Source organism: Sinocyclocheilus grahami, unplaced genomic scaffold (assembly GCF_001515645.1).
Source record: "Sinocyclocheilus grahami isolate Dianchi unplaced genomic scaffold, SAMN03320097.WGS_v1.1 scaffold7.1, whole genome shotgun sequence".
NCBI lineage: Eukaryota > Metazoa > Chordata > Actinopteri > Cypriniformes > Cyprinidae > Sinocyclocheilus > Sinocyclocheilus grahami.
The window spans coordinates 2068016-2089181 of NW_015505186.1; the positions used below are offsets into that span (position 1 = coordinate 2068016).

The 21166-nt window shown below is 36.4% G+C and overlaps 1 protein-coding gene across 3 annotated transcripts in view; it reads right to left on the reverse strand.

Moving 5' to 3' along the window:
• Window positions 1–21166, reverse strand: part of cux1a (cut-like homeobox 1a) — a 135677-nt gene that overhangs the window by 50326 nt on the left and 64185 nt on the right. For all 3 annotated transcript variants that reach the window (XM_016277060.1, XM_016277068.1, XM_016277077.1), the window contains 3 exons: window positions 16985–17032; window positions 6195–6273; window positions 1460–1597 (listed from right to left, as the gene is read on the reverse strand). In XM_016277060.1, the coding sequence (XP_016132546.1) occupies window positions 1460–1597; window positions 6195–6273; window positions 16985–17032 (265 nt within the window). The remainder of the gene's footprint in view (window positions 1–1459; window positions 1598–6194; window positions 6274–16984; window positions 17033–21166) is intronic.

The window sequence follows — 21166 nt, forward strand, 5'->3', positions numbered from 1 at the left end:
ATAGAAAATGTCATTAGCTCAGTATAAATACAACTGAAGTCAAGGGAAAGTCCCCCCATGATAGAAAAATGTGTTTACACATGCCTACACACACACATCCACACAAAATATCCCTGATAGAGAGCTTTTTCCTCCTCTCTCCGTCTCCTGCACAGCCATCTGCGGTGATTTAAACTCCAGCACTTCAGCTCTGACACATAATCAATGAGCAGCAGTCCCACAAGAGCCCTTTTAGACCCTTAAATGCTAAACTGGACTTTAAACACTGGGAGACTGGAGGATCACTGACCTGAGAAAGATCAGCGTGTGGAATAGGAAGGATTACCTAACGGACGGCTCAGACGGAAACACACCTGTGTGTATTGCCGTTATTGAACTGCATCGATTAGGGGAATTCCACAGATGGTGAGGGAGCGATCCCTCCCTCTTGTTTACGTTAAAAAAAGAAAAACCAGGAAACATATCTGGCTGAAACAGCAGTGGGACAGAAATAGAGCTCAGATGACTACAGACGACTACTACCTATTTTTTTGAACAAAAATAGGGCCCTGTCTATGTACACTTATGCGGCCTGCCAACATGACATATGCGTAACTCATTTAATTTGCTAGGTGCAGATCAATTCTGCTTTACAAAATAAAAATGCTTACAAATTTCCATTATGTGTGAATTTTGATTCATCAGGAAGTAATGTAGGTATTTAATACAACTTGATTTAATTCATTAGGATTTGATTGTGAAAAGAAGGCAGAATGATTAATACATAAAAAAATTGTAATACTATGAAAAGTTATTACAATTTAAAATAACTTTTCTATTTGAATCTATTTAAAAATTTAATTTATTCCTGTTATAGCAAAGCTGAATTGTAATATTTAATATTATTATATTAATCATTTTTGTGGAATGTAATACACGACGATTCAAAAGTTTGGGGTCAGTAAGATTCAAAAATAAAAAATAAATTAATATGAAATTGATTTTTTTTTTAAAGTGCAGTAAAGACATACAATGTTTCATTTATAATGTTTAAAATATTTAAAATAGAAGTTGTTCACTGAAGTCTATTCATCGGTCAAATAGTACTAAAAAACAATTCTCCACCAATTCTCACTGTTAACTAATTGCTTATTAGCATGCCTATTATTAAAATATTGGCTGTTTATTAATACTTATAAAGCACATATTCTGCATGACCATATTCTACATCTCTAATCCTACCCAATACCTAAACTTAACAACCACTTTACTAACTATTAATAAGCAGCAAATTAGGAGTTTATTGAGGCAAAAGTTGTAGTCAATGGTTTGTTAATAGCGAGAACTGGACCTTAAAATAAAATGTGACCAAAAATATATGTTTCATAGGCGACTGAAGTTCTACATGTTTCAGTCTGTAGAAAAAGTGTTTTGTTTTGTTTTTCTCCATTTCAAACTGCATTAATAAGCTGGTGGTTACCTTGGTTTTTAACCTCTGCAATTTCACGTTCGTACTCTTGTAGTGTATCTTTGAGCTTCTGGTTTTCTGTCTCCAAGTCGTGCATCTTCCGAACAGTCACCTGGAGTTGCTGAGCTGCCTCCAGAGTCGAGACAGGATCTGAAACACACATCCGCACACAGGTCAGAATATCGGGTGTACTGCGTTCAGAGCAGGTGAAAGGTTCGATTCAGTGAGTGAGAGCTCTGTGTGGGCCAGTCTCTGTGCAGCTCGACTAAATACCTAAAAGTGTTTTTGCATTTTTGCGGATTGCCAACCGCAGCTAAAAATGTTAACTAGAAAAACAAACCAAGCCAAAACACGCCAATAAATCCACACTGTGCTCCAGCACCTCGGTTTAAATTCTGCTCTGTTAAATCACGCTAACAAAAAAGAACCAAAAAGAACTGATGTTATCATTGATTTTATACATGATTTTATACATGTTTTCTGGACATGTACCATGGTCATCACAATTTGCTGCCAGAGCAAGGCACTAACAATAGTAATTTAAAAACAACAATGCACTAAATAATAATTATAATAAATAATAATAATAAATAATAATATTAATTAATGCACACTAAAATTAAATGCCAATATTTACTGAATATTTGCAAAAAAAACTTTATTATATATTGAAAAAAAATTAAACGTCTCCTTTAAAAGTTAAGAATAAAAATAATCTGACATCTGTGTAACCACCACAATAAACCTGCATTTACTTTCCGTACCCACTGTATATATATATATATATATATATCTCAAATATGAATGAAAATGATAAACTATTATAATAAAGAATATAAAAATTCATTATAAAAACTAGGGATTATATAAAAATTAGGGATATATATACTTTAAAAAAGATTTATTAAATATTTAAATATTAAATTTTAAAAATAAATATATTAATGTTTTATATATTATATATTTTATATTAAAAATAGAAAAAAATAACAATTATTATTTCTTATAAAATGAATAAATAATTAAATAAGGTTGACAAATTGATTCATTCAAATGCCGGCAACAATCACCAGCTGCAGAAATGTCAGATTAGCAGGTTGTAAAAGAAGTTATACTAATTCATATTTGGCTGGGTGTTCATTTCTTGCTTTCATAAAGGGAAGGCGATGCTAAGTGATGGGGGGCCGAACGCAGCAGTGGTGTGGGACCAAGGCCAGCCCTCCGTACTGAAGGACTAAGACATTCTGACACACACACACACGCACGCGTTTTTTTATTACTGTCTGTCCCCCTCAAATGCTAATTGCTATATGACTAATTATGGCCCTGTTCCCGTTGATTTTCCTTAATGAGACAGCCAAGTTAATTATGTAATCAAACTATTTTATTAGCCCCTGCGGAACATGAGAGCGCGAGAGAGAGGTTGTGAGAGTAAAATCAGAGAAGGAAAAGCTGACAGAGAGGAGTGTAAAATAAAACATGTCATTCCTGTACACGTTCTATGTGAAGCTATAGTCGAGATCGCAGTTTTCTGCGCACATCCCTCCCCCTCTCTGTATTCTCATATGAAGGTACAGGAAATGCTGATGGGGTGTGTTATGTGTGATGTGCATGTGTGGTGCGTGAGAGTGTGTCATATCTAAAAACTGCAAGAGGAAGTCTGAATGATATGCTGTCATGGTGTATTCCCTTTTGTAGCCGTGGCAACTGCCATTTCAGCTCAACTCGGCTCGATGGGCGGCCACGCGTCGCTCAATTCTGAACGTGACTGTCATCATGTGACTGAAATGACCAGCCAATTTAAATCTGATTTACACAGGCACATCAATTTGGATGCGTGTCATTTGATGTACAACATAACACCGCAAGCACAATCCGTTCGGTTAGGTTGGCATCTGAAGCTAAACTGAAGTCAAGTGCTGGGCGGCCTCACTGTAGGAAACTAAGAAAAGACAAGTGGGAACATTCAGATGCTTTAAAATCTATTACAGCATCTATGAGACACATTCAGTCTCTAAAAGCAAAAAAAACCAATAAAAAAACATTAAAATAATCCTAAAGTTGAACCCTAAAATGAAAGCGACAACTGTGTTTAAAAGCAGAGTGAATCCTCTAAAGTATTGTTACAGTGTGAACAGAAGACTGGAGTCACTCCTGAAACTTTTTTTTTTTTTAAGTTAGTGATTATAATGGCAATGTTTTGACATCTTGTGGGTGTAAACAGGAAACACAGATATATCATCTCATATTTATATACACAGTACAGAGTATATACTTTTTTAGGAGTGAATTTAGTTGTGATCTAGGGTTGGGCCGATAGACGATGCCATCGTCCATCGCTGATGGCTGACAGACATCGTGATTCCTTCCCCACCACCCCCTCTCCCGCAATCCGCCGCATCCCAGTTCCATGTTCGGAAAGGAAATGAAGTGTACTACAGAAACCCTAAAGGGAATAAATAGCCTACGAGATGGGAGTATAAAAAAAATGATTCAATACTTTTTTTCGCAATTATATCATTGGGTATGTATAGGCGACTGTATATAAATTGCGGGCATCAGGGAGCCGCTATTGAAACCGCTTTCAATTGCGCGCTCTCATTTTACTTTCACTTTCACTTTTGAGATTCGTGATCACAAGGACTCTATACTATGGAGCGGCAGTACTTACCACACATTTGACAAGATTAGATGTTTGTCATTGGTGCTCAGGATCTGCAAATCATTCGCCATCGTCATATCAGACATTTCTCCTTACTCTGTGTATGTGAACTTTCATGTACTGTAATGCAACAGGCTACTGCTAGCAAGCGGCTAACCTTTTAGTGGCTCCGTAGAACGCATTATTTGTTTCACGCTTCGGGCACACCCCTAACCCCCCCCCCGATGTCATCGTCCATTACGATGTTTCACTGTAGACATCGTCCGATGCCAATTTGGTAGACATCGCCCAACCCTATTGTGATCCCATAAATATTGAAACTCGGTGTGAACAGAACTAAAATTCTATATGTGTGTGTGTGTGTGTGTATAATATAAAATATATCTTATAGCATTGATATATTTTAGATATTTAAATTTTAGTTTTATTTCAGCTTTACTTTAATTAACAAAAAACGTTTTGAATTTTTAACAGTTTTACTTAACAGTAACCGCCACCACTAAAATATAGTAAAAAAATGAATATAATATATATAAATATATATCAATATAACATTTTTAATTAAAATAAAAGTGAAAATGCGGTTAGTAAAAATTAACTACTAGCCTGACTGAATCAACAAAAAAAATTTGGTCCTGTCTAAGTTATTTTACATGGATTTTACATTAATGCGTCTCATCCAATCAGTGTTCAGAAACTTAACAATATTCACAATGTATTTTATATACAGCATATCAGTCTTGTGAATAAGTTAAATGTTGGCATTAAATTGCCTGAAACACTTCCTAACATTCCCGCTAACACACACACCTACACGGTGTACCAGTGTAACTATCACAAGATAATTTGTCAAGCTGTGATCACATTCGCAGACACATAGACAGGACTGGACAAGCTCCAGATTTCACAGATTGAAACAGACATTCCCAGACTAGACCTCCCAACTCTAACATCCTGCAACAAACACACACACACATACAGCTCCCTCTCAAATACACAAAATGCACTTGCGCACATTTCCAAACACACAGACACGCCATTGCTTTGGCCCGGGATCTCCATACCACAGCATTGTGGTAATTTAGGGATGTATTAAGTAGTTGTGCAGGCAGACAGTCCAACCTGCTCCAACAGGCCCAGACGGCACTGTCTGTCTGTCTGCCTCCCTGTCGCTCAGCAGATGTGGGCGGAGCTACACAGTTAGATTTGTGTGTGTGTGTGTGTGTGTATCTGAGGGAGCTCTGAAGGTTTCCCAAGCTGAAGTTTAGTTCAGCCAAAATTCGTCTCTCTCACCACCCCCCACAGTCGCACTTGCTTAACAAGGGTTTGATACATTATCCACACTCTCTTGTGGTGAACTTCGCTCAGTCTAAAGCACAACTCTATCGAGCGGCCGAGCTAAAGATGCTTCGAGATATCACATGAACCTTTGCGGCACCATTAACTTATTATAGATCAGCGCATCAGAACATTACCATCTAAAAACTGAGGATCCAGGGGCCATTATCTCACCGTTAAAAAGCCAATTCGGAAGATTAAAAGGTGTTTGTGGGGCAATGAATGCGGATTTTATAAGAATTCAAGTTCCTCCGTGTGTGGGGTTTGGAACGAAGTGGGTCTCTAAAGCCGTAGAAGTCATTAAGACGGCCTGTGTGCGTACATGTGTGTGTGTTTTAGACACTAGAGACGGAGGTCTCATAAATATGACTGATGTGTTTACAGTATTCTCGCCTCAGTGAAACACTACAGCAGTGTGTGTGTGTGTGTGTGTGTGTGTGTGTGTGTGTGTGTGAGAGAGAGGAGAGAGCAGAGAGCGCGCGCAAACACACACGGGACACATCAAGTTCCTCCGTGTGTGGGGTTTGGAACGAAGTGGGTCTCTAAAGCCGTAGAAGTCATTAAGACGGCCTGTGTGCGTACATGTGTGTGTGTTTTAGACACTAGAGACGGAGGTCTCATAAATATGACTGATGTGTTTACAGTATTCTCGCCTCAGTGAAACACTACAGCAGTGTGTGTGTGTGTGTGTGTGTGTGTGTGTGTGTGCGTGAGAGAGCAGCCAGCTCAGAGCGAGCCGAAACATACCTGGGACATCGATTAATCTCTTGTACACGCTGAGGAAAGCAGCCTCTGATTCTTTACTTCTTTTACTCAAGGCGTCGATCTGAAACAATGAGGGAAAAAAACACAATAACTGAATTGCGTGCGCTTGGAACCGCAGGCCCGGTAATTGCATTAGCAACCAGGTTGAAATTTGCATACATTAGCAGCAATGACGAGTCCATTAAAGATGGCCATATGGAAAACAGCCTAGAAAAAGAGATTTCGAACTCACACGCACACATTACGCGCATCACTTACCACCTATTCGACCTAAATAAAACAGCTAAGTGTACATAACAGTGACCCTTTTCATTCACACACGGTAAATCATTTATGTTTTGACGCGTGCAATATTTTTCCAAGTGCTAGGTCGAGGCATTTTTGGGGCATGCTTCAGGTGTATATGCTGGGGCTGTTTCTGGTTCGCTTTATATAGAAGGTAATTATCAGGTATAAATCCAAATCCTGTGAGCATGAGATGACAGAAACAGGTAATGAGGGACTCTGATAATGAGAAGAACTTTTGGCCTTAATATAGAGCGCCGCAGACGCGTACGTATGGGCAAATTACATACTGTATCTGGGTTACGGCTCCCACTGCAAGGAGAGGCCTTCATCATTTCCTGAAGATAGATGATTTTCAGAACGGAGGCCACAGTCACTGAGGTTCCGCCCACTAACTTAATCTAACTGTCAATTTGCCGAAAGATGCACAATCACGGCCATACGGATGTCAATAGAAGGCAAAGCAGATTCAAAATACTCTTAATATTTAACAAAAAAGGTTCCTACTTGAGCTTCAATCATAACACGCAAACGTAAAAAATGTGTTAACTTTTGATAAACTCCCCCGTGGGATTATAGGAATTAATTACAGAAATAATATAATTAATAATAATAATAAATAATTAACTAATTTAATAAAATAATATTTGCAGAAAATAAAAAAAACTGCATTACTTATTGGTACATTTTTACTAGCAGTATGCTCATAATGAAGACATAGGAAATATCACAGCATATATGAAAATATACACTGTCAATAACCTAGAATTACAGCAGAATCATTAGAATAAGCCTCTGTAAGCCTCCGCCTTCCAGGGTTTCACTGGGACAGATGACCTTATTGACCCTTTGGTGGCAATGTATGACAGCTGGAACAAACCCAGTGCAAACCCAGCACCATAACACACAACAACAGGGAAAGAAAGAGCGAGAAAGTACGAGAGAAGAGGGAAAGGTAGTAATATAGACTCTTCAGTTCACACAGCTCTAATAAAGACACTGATCTCTCTTAATCTGAATACACACACAGCTGTGGTGATTCTGGCCAGATTATGATACATCATCCAACTGCCTTCTGTTATGGTATGACCAAAAACTACCCTGTTGGTACCACCTTGTCAACATAACGTTATTTTGCTATTGATTTCGATACATGTGATGTTAACAGGTTGCTAAGCTAAAAGGGTGATTCTCTAATAATCAATAAGAATAAAACAGTGTACATAAATACTGGGTGTTTTTTTATTATTTTGTCTAAATAAACTGAAAGTAAAGCATTAAAATCAATTGTTTTAAACGCTAGAAGAAAATTCAGGAAACCCAATATCAAAATGCACAGTATGAAAAATTATATTAAGGTAATATATTTGATAAAATATCATATTGGGGACTGCTTGCTCCAGAATGGGTATGATTCTTGGCTAAAATGAGGTATCTTATGAGGCAGCATAATTAGGTTGCCTAACTTTTGGGACAGCTTTTGAGTTGGAACCAATACTGCTTCTGTAGGCAGTTCACTAGGTTTTGGAACAGTACAGAAACAGTATTTCAACCCAATGTAACACTTCTCAAGTTGCTGAGAACTGCATTTATCAGTGTCTTAAAAATGTGACAACCAAAGGCAGGAGAAATGTCTTGGATCGACACATCAGAGTGATTGTCTTCAGTAGGGTGTGGTGAACCGCATATAGAAATTATAAAATGCCATGGCAGCACTTTCCCACCGTGTGTCTCTGATGATGACAGCGTGCTGTAGAACCAGCATGCAGTCTGGCCCAACTGGGCCAAATCTAACAAACTGGGTCAAACCTGACAGGAAACAAGGACCCAAATCAGTACGGCCTGTATACAGTAATTTAGGAGTGGCTAAAAACTGAACCAAATCTTCACCTAGCTTAACCCAAGTTCTGCATTCTAACAGCTGGAGCAAAGACCTGGAAAATTCCAGGACACAGACATGGGTGTGTGTTATGAGTTATAATTGCAGAGGAAAACCAATACAATATATATTTGTAGTTGTTTACCACTATAAAAACAATGTTATATCAAATATTAATACAAATGATAAACTATTATAATAAAGAATAAAATATAAAATTAATATAAAGAATATAAAATAAATTATAAAAAAATTATAAAAAATTCAATTCAATTAAAAATTATAAAATTAAATATAAAAATAACTGAAATTATTTTACTTTTTATAAACTATTAAAAATATTTAATAAAAAAAGTGTAAATACCACTAGAATATCATTACTCCATATATCAAATGTTTAAAATATATCATTATAAAATATAAAAAATAATATAACAAGACAACAATAAAAATGAACAATTAAAAAAAGTAATTACATAATAAAATTGTACAAGTACCACTAGTATATCATTATACTATAGTAAACATTGCTAATTATAAAACTTAAAACATTACTAGATGCTAGTTATTACCTTAACTTTAACAATTAAAATAACTAAATTAAAATAAAATAAAAACTAAAATTGAAAATTGAAAAATCTGAAAAACTAACAATAATGGGTATGAAAACAATTGACAACTATAAGAAAAATTTTAATTAAAATAGAAATAAATATAAATTAAAATGCTCTAATATTCTAAATACATCATAACTCAGGGCTTTTCACCATTCTTGTACTCAGAACTTGAAAGATTTCTTAAAACTCATGCTGCGTTTATCAACATTTTGCAACATTTTGTCACATAAATTCATAAAATTCAGAGTTTCCAAGTTGTAATTAAAAGTTTGACGAAGATGCGAGCGGTTTTTACAAGATGGGAACTTGTAATTACGGTAATTCGGACATGATGTGAACACAGCATCAGACCCTCCAGGCTTCTTCAAAATACTACAGCTCAAAGTCTTCAATACCTCCTGCAAGTGTCAGTCTTTCTGAGCCTCACCAAAACGGCAGTACCCCACACCCAAAAACAATGTGGTCTGAATCAACAGTATTGCTTTTATCCATTAAGAAAATGTTGAACTCCTGTGCTGTTTACATGTTCACAAGTGCTGTGTGTTTGGTCTTCCAGCAGCGGAACATCAAATAAAAGCTGTAAATCTGCAGCCCTGAGACTGCCGTCCTTGATGGATGGAACAGGGCAGTTGCCACTGTAAATATCCAACATGTAACAGACTTTTCACTCCTATGGGAAAGAAATTAAACATTTTCAGATGTTTCTTGCCGGAAAACATCTGGATCGGCCCAGGCAGGGCCAAGTTCTGCAGCCCTCTTGCAGATGGAGCAATTAAACTTGCCTCTCTTTCTCTCTCTCTCACTCGGCACAGGTCCACGTCTACCCCTGAAATCCAGCAGGAACCCATGTCAATTTTTAAACTCTCAGAGCTCTGAACCAGACAGAGCACAGCCAGGAGGTTAAGAGACTGTAAGGGCTGCCTAGAAGCGGCGTGCGTGACTTTGCGGATACCGTCACAGCTCAGCGTAGATTATCTGCTCTTCTTTTACTCTGCTACCAGCTCAATCTGATGGCCAGGGCATCTGGCATCATCATGCTGTGGGACATACACACACAAAGTCATGCAAACAGCCTCACAGACATTATACCCTTCAGATATACTGTACACATACACCCACATATAGGGGTTAGCTGTCATGCATGAAAAGTTGTCACAAAAGTTACACTATCTTTTCTTTTGGTAAAGAAATTATTTATTTTATTCAACAAAAATGCACTAAATTAATCAAAAGTGACAGTATAGAAAAATCAATCCTGAAAAAAAACAATTATAGTTTCCATAAAAATATTAAGCAATGCAACGGTTTTCAATATTGAATAAGAAATGTGTCTTGAGCAGCAAATCAGCATATTAGAATGATTTCTGAAAATCATGAGACACTAAAGACTGTAGCTAATGGCTGCTGAAAATTTAGCTTTGCCATCACAGGAATAAATTACATTAAAAAATAATTTCAAATAGAAAACAGTTATTTAAAATTTTTATAATATTTCACAATTTTTTATGTATTATTGATCAAATGCAGCCTTGTTAAGCATAAGAGACTTTTTTCAAAAACATAAAAAAACTATTGAGCTTCTTTTTTCTTTACTGCACACATCTATACAGAAACAACCTAACCTAAGAAACATTAAATAAAAAGTGTGACAACTAGCCCCAGTTTCCCCTACATTACATTTTACACCAAACACACATGTACACAAACAAACACAGCCAGTTCCGCCCCTTTGAACCGTACAACACACAGACTATCTGGTGGCATCAAAAGCATGCCAGTTTAAACAGCATTATTCCCTTACGGTCCAGCCGGAACAGGGATTGAGAAGGGTGGGGGAAACGGTTATAAATAGCTCTTGTTTCAGTGGGGGAGCACAGACTTGGCACTGCTGAGAGCAGAGTCAGAAAACTCCATCAGTTCTACTGACCTGCATCGCCCTCCAAACAGACGACCAGCTTTCAAACATATTTGACCCTCGAGTTTCTTTTACTTGTTTTTTTTCATTTTGCCTCTTTTGGTAGACTTAGAGTGGCAAGAAATTATTAAGGAGGGAAAGGATTGGCGCACGCTGTAGATTCAAACCTACATCATCCACATAAGCACCTAGGCTAAACGTGTCAGAAGAACATGCATCCAAAAATGCTAGGTGATTACCTCTACATAAACAGATTCACAACCTACACACATAGACTTTAACTTTGTTTGCCTGCATATATAGACAGTTTAATGATCTCAGATTAATCCACCATTGGATCCAAAGTTATTTATCTGAGCTGCCACTAAACTTGTCCCTCCTCAGCACTTGGCCATGTTGAGCCTCTGCAGACTCCGGCCCCCTAAAATTAGTGCACAATTACGTCAAATCAATACTGACTTCCAAATCTGTAGAACTTCCACCGCACTCCGTAAACGGCTGCCAGAGTGATTAGCTCTCTTCACAGAGATCTTTGCTGGCGGGTCAACTTACTCTCTCGCTCTCTCCGTCTCGCACTCTTTCTTTCAGAATGTTGAATTTTCCACTTTGTAATGACTATTATTTATTATCAAAATGAAGCTTGAGATAAGAAGCTAAATGCAGGCTTTTTTCTTGCACTTTAAAAAAGGCACAATACATTTATTTATTTATTTTTTACCTTTGTTCATGTCTTATCTCAAACAGGGCACCAAGTGAGCCAGGACCACAACAAAGTAAAAAAAAAAAAAACATACTAGACTAAACACAAAACAAACAACACAGCACAAAAAACAAAACAGACCACTGGCTGTAATACTTAAAAAAAAAAAAAAAAAGTTTTATCTCCTTTGGTAATGTCTTATCTCGTCTAGGGTGAGCCAACACCACCTCAGGTATCCTTACCAAAAAAAGAAAAAAACATTTGAGGTTAGAGGCTACTATACAATACATCAAGTCTTCTTGAACATCTGTAACATGTGGCTTTGCCTCTGAGGCAGAAGTATAAATGAGCAAAAACTCTTTACAATTAAGTGCAATGACCCCCCTCACCCTCCGTCTCTGATTTACACACACATGCGTGTGCAACCCAAAACAGGGCCCCAGCCGCGTGCTATGTACAGCTCCCTATTGTGCTCTCATTTCCTGAAAGGAAAAGAGGAGGCTCTCGCTCTCTCGAATGAAAAAATGACATGTGGCAAGGACTTTGCATTGACCCACGAGATCAGCGTGGGTCTGACTCAAACGTACTATTTTAACAAACCCACCGTTACCGGAAAATGGAAGATAGAAATTAAACAGAAAAAAGCATTCACCCGTTGCAAACGGCTGTATTCATTGGTCTGTCTGCCATTATGATTTATACATGTGCTCTATCTTTTTTGTTTAAAATTGGTGCAGCAAAATTGAAGTCTCTTCGTCTATTTTAAGATTTAATGGACGGTCAGACTGACAAGACAAAACACATGTGATCCCCATCCCTCCCGCCAATTATCGTCAAATAGCTGACGTCGGCGAAAAATGCCCGAAAAATAGTACATTTCTGCTCAGAGCAGTCAGGCTGTTTTTGTCAAGGTCAGGCAGTGTCAATAAGGAAAATATTTCACGACAAAAAATAATAGACGGTTTGAAACGATTTCGCTGTTGGAGTGGTGGGATGGGGATTTATTTTTAACCGAGCAGTGATTTGAAGTGGGGCGACTACCTCCGTTAATGACAGGCTAGTCCTCGAGAACACAGCTCCGAAACCACAATGAGCTATAATGGAGCAGTTAGCCAGCGGTACTGGCTCATGAGAGGAGAACAGGGAGCCACTACTCACAGCGCTCACTTCATCAAAGTTACATACAGCATCTCACTGCGCTTTGAGGCCCCTCGACTGCTTCTTAACGCAAGGTGCTGCTGAAGGCCGTCAAACGCTGCATTACATATACTGAAATATACTTTAACAGATAGTGGAAGTGTTTTTGAGGTCAAAGGAAAGGAAAATTGACACACACTTCTCACTTTCCTTCTCTTTTATTATTTTTGGACTTTTTTTTGCCGCTTTATTAGACAGAAGAGTGAAAGAGGAGCAGAAAATTATTGAGGGAAAGAGAGAGAATAGGACCAGGACAGCACAGTCGCCCCTTTTCCACCGTAAGATTGCCTGTGCTGCTTACACATTTCCACACCAAAAAAAAAAAAAAGCCTAGATTTTTTTTTTTTTCAAAATTAGATTAATTAAAAAACTGCCTGGAAACAGTCAAAAACTTCCAGATCTGATAATAAATGTAAATATTATTTAATACAAATTTAAATAACAATAAAGAGGTATAAAATATTCTTTAAAATTGGCCCACCTAATGCAAAATATGTGCTACCATAAAGTACAATCATATTACTCTGGGTTGTATCCCCAATAAAAGAGGCTCTGGAGCTAGCCTGTTCAATATAAAAAGAGGCTAAGAGTTAGTCTAAACCCGAATTTGGAAGAATTTGGCAGTTAATTACCTTACAAACTTCAAATTGAAAGGCCTATTGTTTAAAAGCACAGCTATTTATGAATATCTTTTCAGATAATTTAATACTATTAGCATATAAGTGCTAAAAACACTTAATAGTTCTCATACTTGGTAACTAAAAGATTGAGAAACACTTATAGCGAGTTATTCAGTGCAGCATAATCATACCTAATCAAACTCGGTTTGATATCACGCAACAGTACAACTAATTGACTGAATTACCAAGGAACATTAGGTGTAACTCTTTTAGCAAAACACAGGCTGCATCGGACTAAAATAGACCTTAATTAACTTAAAGAATTTTTTAAGAAGGTAGGGCTCAAAACGAAACTCACTCAATATCCTTCTATTATAATGATATTTCAAGTCTGTGCTGTAGAGGGCATTTGAATATCTGCCTGCTGTCATATTGAATGGTAATGCACATTACTTATGGAACACAGCACCATGTCCCAGTTCTCAACTATATCAGCAATGGCCACTGAGGAGACATGTCAAAGGAAACACGGCTTCATTCCCTGAGGTCAACTGGTGAACTCTTATTTTACATCATTTTTAAACAATTAAGAAATGCCCTGACAAATTTAATATCGGAGGACTTTTAAAATAAACATCTCAACACTAAATTTTGCCACTAATTCACAGCAAAATATTTTTACTCTTAAGTGTCCAATGATATGACAGATGTGTCATATTTGCTGTACCATGCCAGTTGAGAACCAGTGATCTATTTAAAAAATAAATAAATAAATTAGATTTAGCCAAGTATAAAAATGACTGGACACAATAATAGAGCTGTAGTCATTCTACATGATATTGTTAATAATTTCCACAGCATCCTTTTAAAAGGAAAACTTGTTTACAACTTAAGATTAACCAAAAAAAAAAGAAAAACTCTCTGTCTTTGAGATGTTAAACTCTGGCTCGGCCCAGAACAAACAGACTTACCTGGCACCATGGAGCGAAAACATCATTAAGATTTCGCTCTCATCCGAAGACTGGAAATAAAAGAGTGGGACAGCAAACAGAGAGAACATATCAAAACTGTCTGATCTGATTAGATGCTGACAAAATATGGAGGCTTTGTACAACACAAGCAGACCTCAAGTAACAAGAAAAACAATCCGTCACGTAATAAGCACTGTTGTGAAATCAGGTGGGCTTTTTAGGCAGTCGAGACTATAATCAGACCAGAGAGAGCCATCTTACACCAGATCTGTGTGTCGAGTTAAGCAAACAGGCTTTTTCCACCTATTCCTTACAAGGAAAGTTGTGAGATTAATTGGTGTGAGCATGATAGAGTCATATTCGCTGTGTAAAGCCATGAGAGGGTAGAGGGTAGTTTAACAGTAGTGCTCTCTGGCCGCTGGCTGAGCAGCTTTGTCACACTGCATTAATTAAACAACTGAAACCATCACTGATTTTCTCCTCCCTAAATATCACAATATCACAAATATCATCACATCTCCCAACTCTCATTGCATTTCACCTGTATTAGTACTAAAATAGACTAAAAGCCAAAAGTATGTTGACACAGGGTCATAAAATCAAGCATACAGCCATGTATTTGCCTAATACGATCACTTTTAAAAGGTGCATCTTTTCTGTTCTATAGCATGTTTTACTTCTATCTTACTACTGATCATGTGTTTTTACTATAACACCGTGTCCTAACTACACGCGCCGCGACACGCGATAAATGGTATCTTTTCCATGTTAATCAGAGTTTTTGTCCAAACTAGCCACAACGGCAACACACGAAATTTGTAATTTAGAAACGGTTTCTAACAGTAGATAATAACAGGTGATTGTGCTTTATTCAAACTTAAATGTGTCTAATATGAGTTTAAATATAATTTTGTGTGACCTTATAGCCATACTGAAAGCAGCAACAGATAGTTTACCTCAGATCTTGAAAATAAATGAAAGCAAAGATGTCCGTTAAAACTGTGAACTCACTGCGAACCAACGAGTGTATTCCATAACAAAGATGTTATCAGTCACTCAGTATGTACATTTAATGATGTTAAAAGCTTTAATATTTATTAAGGGTGCTCCGATCAGGATTTTTGAGGCCGATCACCGATCGCAGAAAGCAGTATCTGCTGATACCGACCACCGATACAGATCTTTTTAAAGCCTTCTTTTTATCATTTATAACTATTTATAGTGATACTCCAACCAGGATTTTTAGACATTTATTCAGGGCCTTTATTTCATTTTTGAAAATTCCTCTCTTAGGTGACTCTTGTGAGAGGGGAAGCAGCACGGACTGTGCTTTCACACAGGAGTCCGCTACTGATCTGTGGCTGTTTACCACAAACACAACATTTATCCATTTTGATTTCAAATCCCAACATTGTCACTGAAAATGCTTTTCAGCATTGCAATTCTTTTTTTACACAGTACTGTAATACAATCTTTGTATCAAATAAAATATTTTGGGAAAAAATTCTAGGGCAAAATAAAATTCAAAATTTTTTCCCCTCGATATTCCAATATTCCACCATACAATAGTCTAATGCAAACCAGTTATACAGCAAGTGTGTCTTGTCTTCATCATGTTTTGGGAATTAATTATTAATTGTACAAAAACTCAAAGCCCAAGGCAAATTATTGATTTTAAAATATAGGGTCAGGTCCATGTATTGTTTTCTGGCTTCAAATGGTTTTCTAAAAAATAAATAAATAAATAAAAATTAGATACATTCTAAAACATTTTCTAAGATCTGTTTTCTACACCACTACCATCACCAGATGGAACTGCAAAAATCATACCCTTTTCAAACAGGTTTCCCTGAACACTCAAATCCCAACATTGTCACTGAAAATGCTTTTCAGCATTGCAATTCTTTTTTTACACAGTACTGTAATACAATCTTTGTATCAAATAAAATATTTTGGGAAAAAATTCTAGGGCAAAATAAAATTCAAAATTTTTTCCCCTCGATATTCCAATATTCCACCATACAATAGTCTAATGCAAACCAGTTATACAGCAAGTGTGTCTTGTCTTCATCATGTTTTGGGAATTAATTATTAATTGTACAAAAACTCAAAGCCCAAGGCAAATTATTGATTTTAAAATATAGGGTCAGGTCCATGTATTGTTTTCTGGCTTCAAATGGTTTTCTAAAAAATAAATAAATAAAAATTAGATACATTCTAAAACATTTTCTAAGATCTGTTTTCTACACCACTACCATCACCAGATGGAACTGCAAAAATCATACCCTTTTCAAACAGGTTTCCCTGAACACTCCCCCCCCCATTTGCAATTGGTTGGTCAAACAAATAGTCCCACCCCTAAACTCACACCATTGGTTCAGCCAATGCTGCTGTTGTTGGGCAGATTGAGGTGCACAAACAAACAGAAAAATGTTTTCATAGCACCTCAGAGCCACAGTGTTTACAGTTTTCAAGGGAAACAACACACAAATAGCTGTTCTGGGGAAAAATTAAGTATAAAAAAATGACACACATTGCCACAGTTTAAGACAATAAATACAAGTAAACCATTTAGGAAGGTGACTCACCTCTGCTTGGAAGCCCTTCAACAAAGGAGCTATCTGTTTACGCAAATCCTGAAAGACAAAAAAAAAAAAAAACGGAAAAAGTTGAATTATTATTTCACTATATTAGATTCTGAGGCTTGTTTGAAATGAATAGACAGCAGATTTATTTTCCATGTAGCATGTGTGGAACTCAGGATACATCTGATCACAGACAGAGAAAAATAACTGGGGAAAAAATACACAAAATGTATTCAAATGGATATCTTAATTTATCAAATGCCCAGGGCTGATTTTGTTGTCTTCAAAAGAGGAAAAAGCACACAGCCAATGCACGCACGTGTGTAAGCACACGCACAAATGCTCTCTAACACAAAAGAGTATCACCTTGTGCTGCTCCTGACTATGGGCAAAGGACAGTGTGTATGTATGCATTCGTACTCTCTCTCACTCTCTCCTGATATGCCCTCGTTTTTTGCCTTGCACAAGTTCTCCATGACTCAGTCCCCTTTACTGCAAAAACTGCTCATGCAAAAACAGCGAGAACAAAAAGCAAAGTGCAGAGCCACATGTATGCATATGTTCACTATTGCCGTACAGTTGATGCAAAAGATGACAATTAGTTCTCAAGAAAGATTTATAACTGTAATCTATTACTACATCTTGTCATAAAGTTACAGATTGCAGATTACAGTTGCTCTGAGTGATATGAAATTTTCATTTAAAAAGAATCATAAAGAGAAACTAAAAAAATCTCCTTGTGGAAAACAAAGTGTCTTTGTTTCGAGTTCGGATGGCAGCGCACCTCCCTCCTCTTGCGGGCCCTTACAGTAGAGTAATTTTGATGCCGTGGTATTAAAGTATATCAGATTAAGATGAACATCAATGCCTCTTTCATTTGAACATAGGGTGGGTGTTTCAACATGAAATGACATTACACACGGCTGTGAATAAATCTCCGGGCCGGACAAAAAGCCCTCACATTAAAAGTCAGTATAGGAATGCCTACCACGCACAAACACATTACTGGGCGCTGGGGCCGAATAAAACGGCGCCCTGAGTGCTGTAATCGCCAGGACGCAGGCCATTACGCCACTGCGGCATAAAGATATACACATCATTACCGAAGCCGCTCGCATTTCATTAGCAGCGTTGGAGTCACCATAGCCAATATATTTAATATAATGGGCAAGACAGAATTGGATTTTACAGGAAAAGTAGCAAAAAATCCACCTCCTCAGCCCATCCACTACAAACTTTCTTTATGGTTTTGTCAAGTATTGAGTAATGATCAGAATAACAGACAAATAACATTAGTAAATACACTTTGGATACACTTTAAAATTTAGGTTTGCACAATCTTAATATTTTAATCTAAAGATTGCTGCTTAAATGTCTCAAAATTTGTTTTGTAAGCAAATATAAATTCTATACTAAATTTCTTTAGAATATTAACATCTTAATTGAATAATTATATTATATTTATTTACATATATAAAAATGCTTATTTTGTAAAAGACCATTTTTGAAGAAGAAATGCATGTTTATGTAGTGTGAAGTCTGATCTTCAGTTACATTTTTACTGAACTGTGCAAGCAAATTATTTAAACTATATGGCTACTCTTTTTAATGCATCATTTTGATTCTATTTACTTTCTGCATCGTTCTCTTAGGATCCCCTCCCTTCTGGTGGATCCCTGTTAATTTTTTGTCTATATTTCTGTGTCCTCTCTTTTCCACTAATTTCTCTCCCTCAATTCTTTCTTTTTCAAAAAGAAAGTATCACATTTTATACTTATTTTCATGACACTTTATAACAGTACAAGTTTTCTGCAAAAACATCAGAAAATAGTTTAATTAATGTAATTACTACATTTAAGAACACTGAAAATGATTTTTAAAAAATGTAAAAAAAAAACAATAAAAAGGAGTTAAACAAATCTTAATTATTTAAAATGCTTTTTAAAGAGATCTTGTCCTCTGGTGTGACATCTTTGTCCTGTGGTGTGACAGTATCTGTCACACCAAAAGACGTTTCAGCCTTTTGTGTCAATTAATGACCTTGCTATTCCAAGCTAACTTGTCTTTAGCAGTTAGCAAGAAACATTTGCATAAGTTTAGTTTAACATGCAGTTTTTAATTAAAAAATATAATTTAGGGGTGTCACACCAAAGGACAACAAACTTAACACTTTTGTAGCGGTTCCAAAAAAGTTAAATATTTGAACAATTCTGAGACAAAAATTGACCATGTGCACGTGTCATGGGCTTGACAGGGGGCTTCAGTCACACGACCATGAATGGGATCCTTCAACTAATTAAAATATTCTCTGGAATTGGCTGATTTAAAATCAGGATATGGTGTCACACCAGAGGACATGATTTTCAGAGACAAAATGTATCAAATTCCTACGTTTTCAGAAATATATGGATGAAAAAACTGATTGCCATTTACTAAAATAGACACTTGTACAATTATGCCGGAGATATTTATTAACATTTTTATGTTTTTCTTTTTCATTTGTAAAAGTTGTCATTTATTGAACCATGCTTAAGACAGTCAAACAACAGAACAATTTTGAGATTTGGCTCAAAATGTAAAAATTTAATTACAAATAACACTGCAGATTTTGAATTGGCTGATTTAAAATCAGGATATGGTGTCACACCAGAGGACATGATTTTCAGAGACAAAATGTATCAAATTCCTACGTTTTCAGAAATATATGGATGAAAAAACTGATTGCCATTTACTAAAATAGACACTTGTACAATTATGCCGGAGATATTTATTTAGAGATATAACATTTTTATGTTTTTCTTTTTCATTTGTAAAAGTTGTCATTTATTGAACCATGCTTAAGACAGTCAAACAACAGAACAATTTTGAGATTTGGCTCAAAATGTAAAAATTTAATTACAAATAACACTGCAGATTTAATAACTACAGGTCCATGTAAGACAAATAAATATTTAAGGATTTACTGCATTTTAAATAACGACAATATTAATTATATTAATTTGTATCTTGTGGGACAGTGAAAACGCAATGCCACATCAACAAACTTTACTAATTACTCTGAAATTAGTCTGAAAAGTAATTTTTATTCATTATTCAAATCGCTAAATTATGTTGGGGGGGGTGGGTTCTCTGGGTTCGGGCTTTAACGCGAGCTCGGAGCCCTCCCTCTGGACAGCACGCCAAATATGCTACTAATTGCTCAATCACATTATATGTTAGTGCGAACTCGTGAATTAGGCTACATCTTAAAATCTCTATAAACCTTAAAGCATAGACAATAAAAATGTGACTCTTTATTCTTTCAATTTGAGATAAACATGGAATAGTTTAGCCTTTTAGATTTAAAACAACTGTTTTCTCTCTCTCTCTCTCATTCAGATCATCAGCTCAGTGAATACACTTATTTTCACATACTATAGTTATATAGTTATAGGACGCGCGTGTGGTTGCCGAACTGTATTAAAGCTTTAATCAGAATAAAACCATCTTCAATAATATCCGCTGCGTCTCACTCGGGCTCAAATTGAAACGCAATATAGATGACGTCATTGTTTACAATACAACAGGAGCACATGCCGCTATGTTGAGGGGCGGGACGATTAGATGCACGCTAGAGGCGGTTTAGCCAATCACAACACACTGGGCCAGCTAATCAATCAGAGCCCATCATGTATTTCTGAGGGAGGGGCTTCATAAAAGCAGTAAATGATCAGTGCGTTCAGAGGAGAAGGGACAGAGAGGTGTGGCATAAAGGTAAATTATGTGAAAAATAATGCGTTTTTTAACAAACGAAGTATTAACACATGTTAGACTGCACCCCATAAACACAATCAAGCCTATAAAAATAAAAAGTCAACCACCCCTTTAAGGTTTCTCTGTGAATCAGGAAAAACTGAAAGAGAACGCGCCGGCGCGCAGAGGGTTAAAGACGCTGCATTCGATTATATCTTTAGACTGTAAATTTAGATTTCAAATTCAATATTGATTTTAGAACTGTTGAAATTATTTACAGTATGTAACGCAAGTACTTTATAAGTAACTGTAATTAAATTACCTAAAAATGAACAGTAATCCCTTACTTTACTTTTTCCGTGGATAAGTAATTACAGTAACGCATTACACCCAACACTGTATATATATATATATATATATATATATATATATATATATATATATATATATATA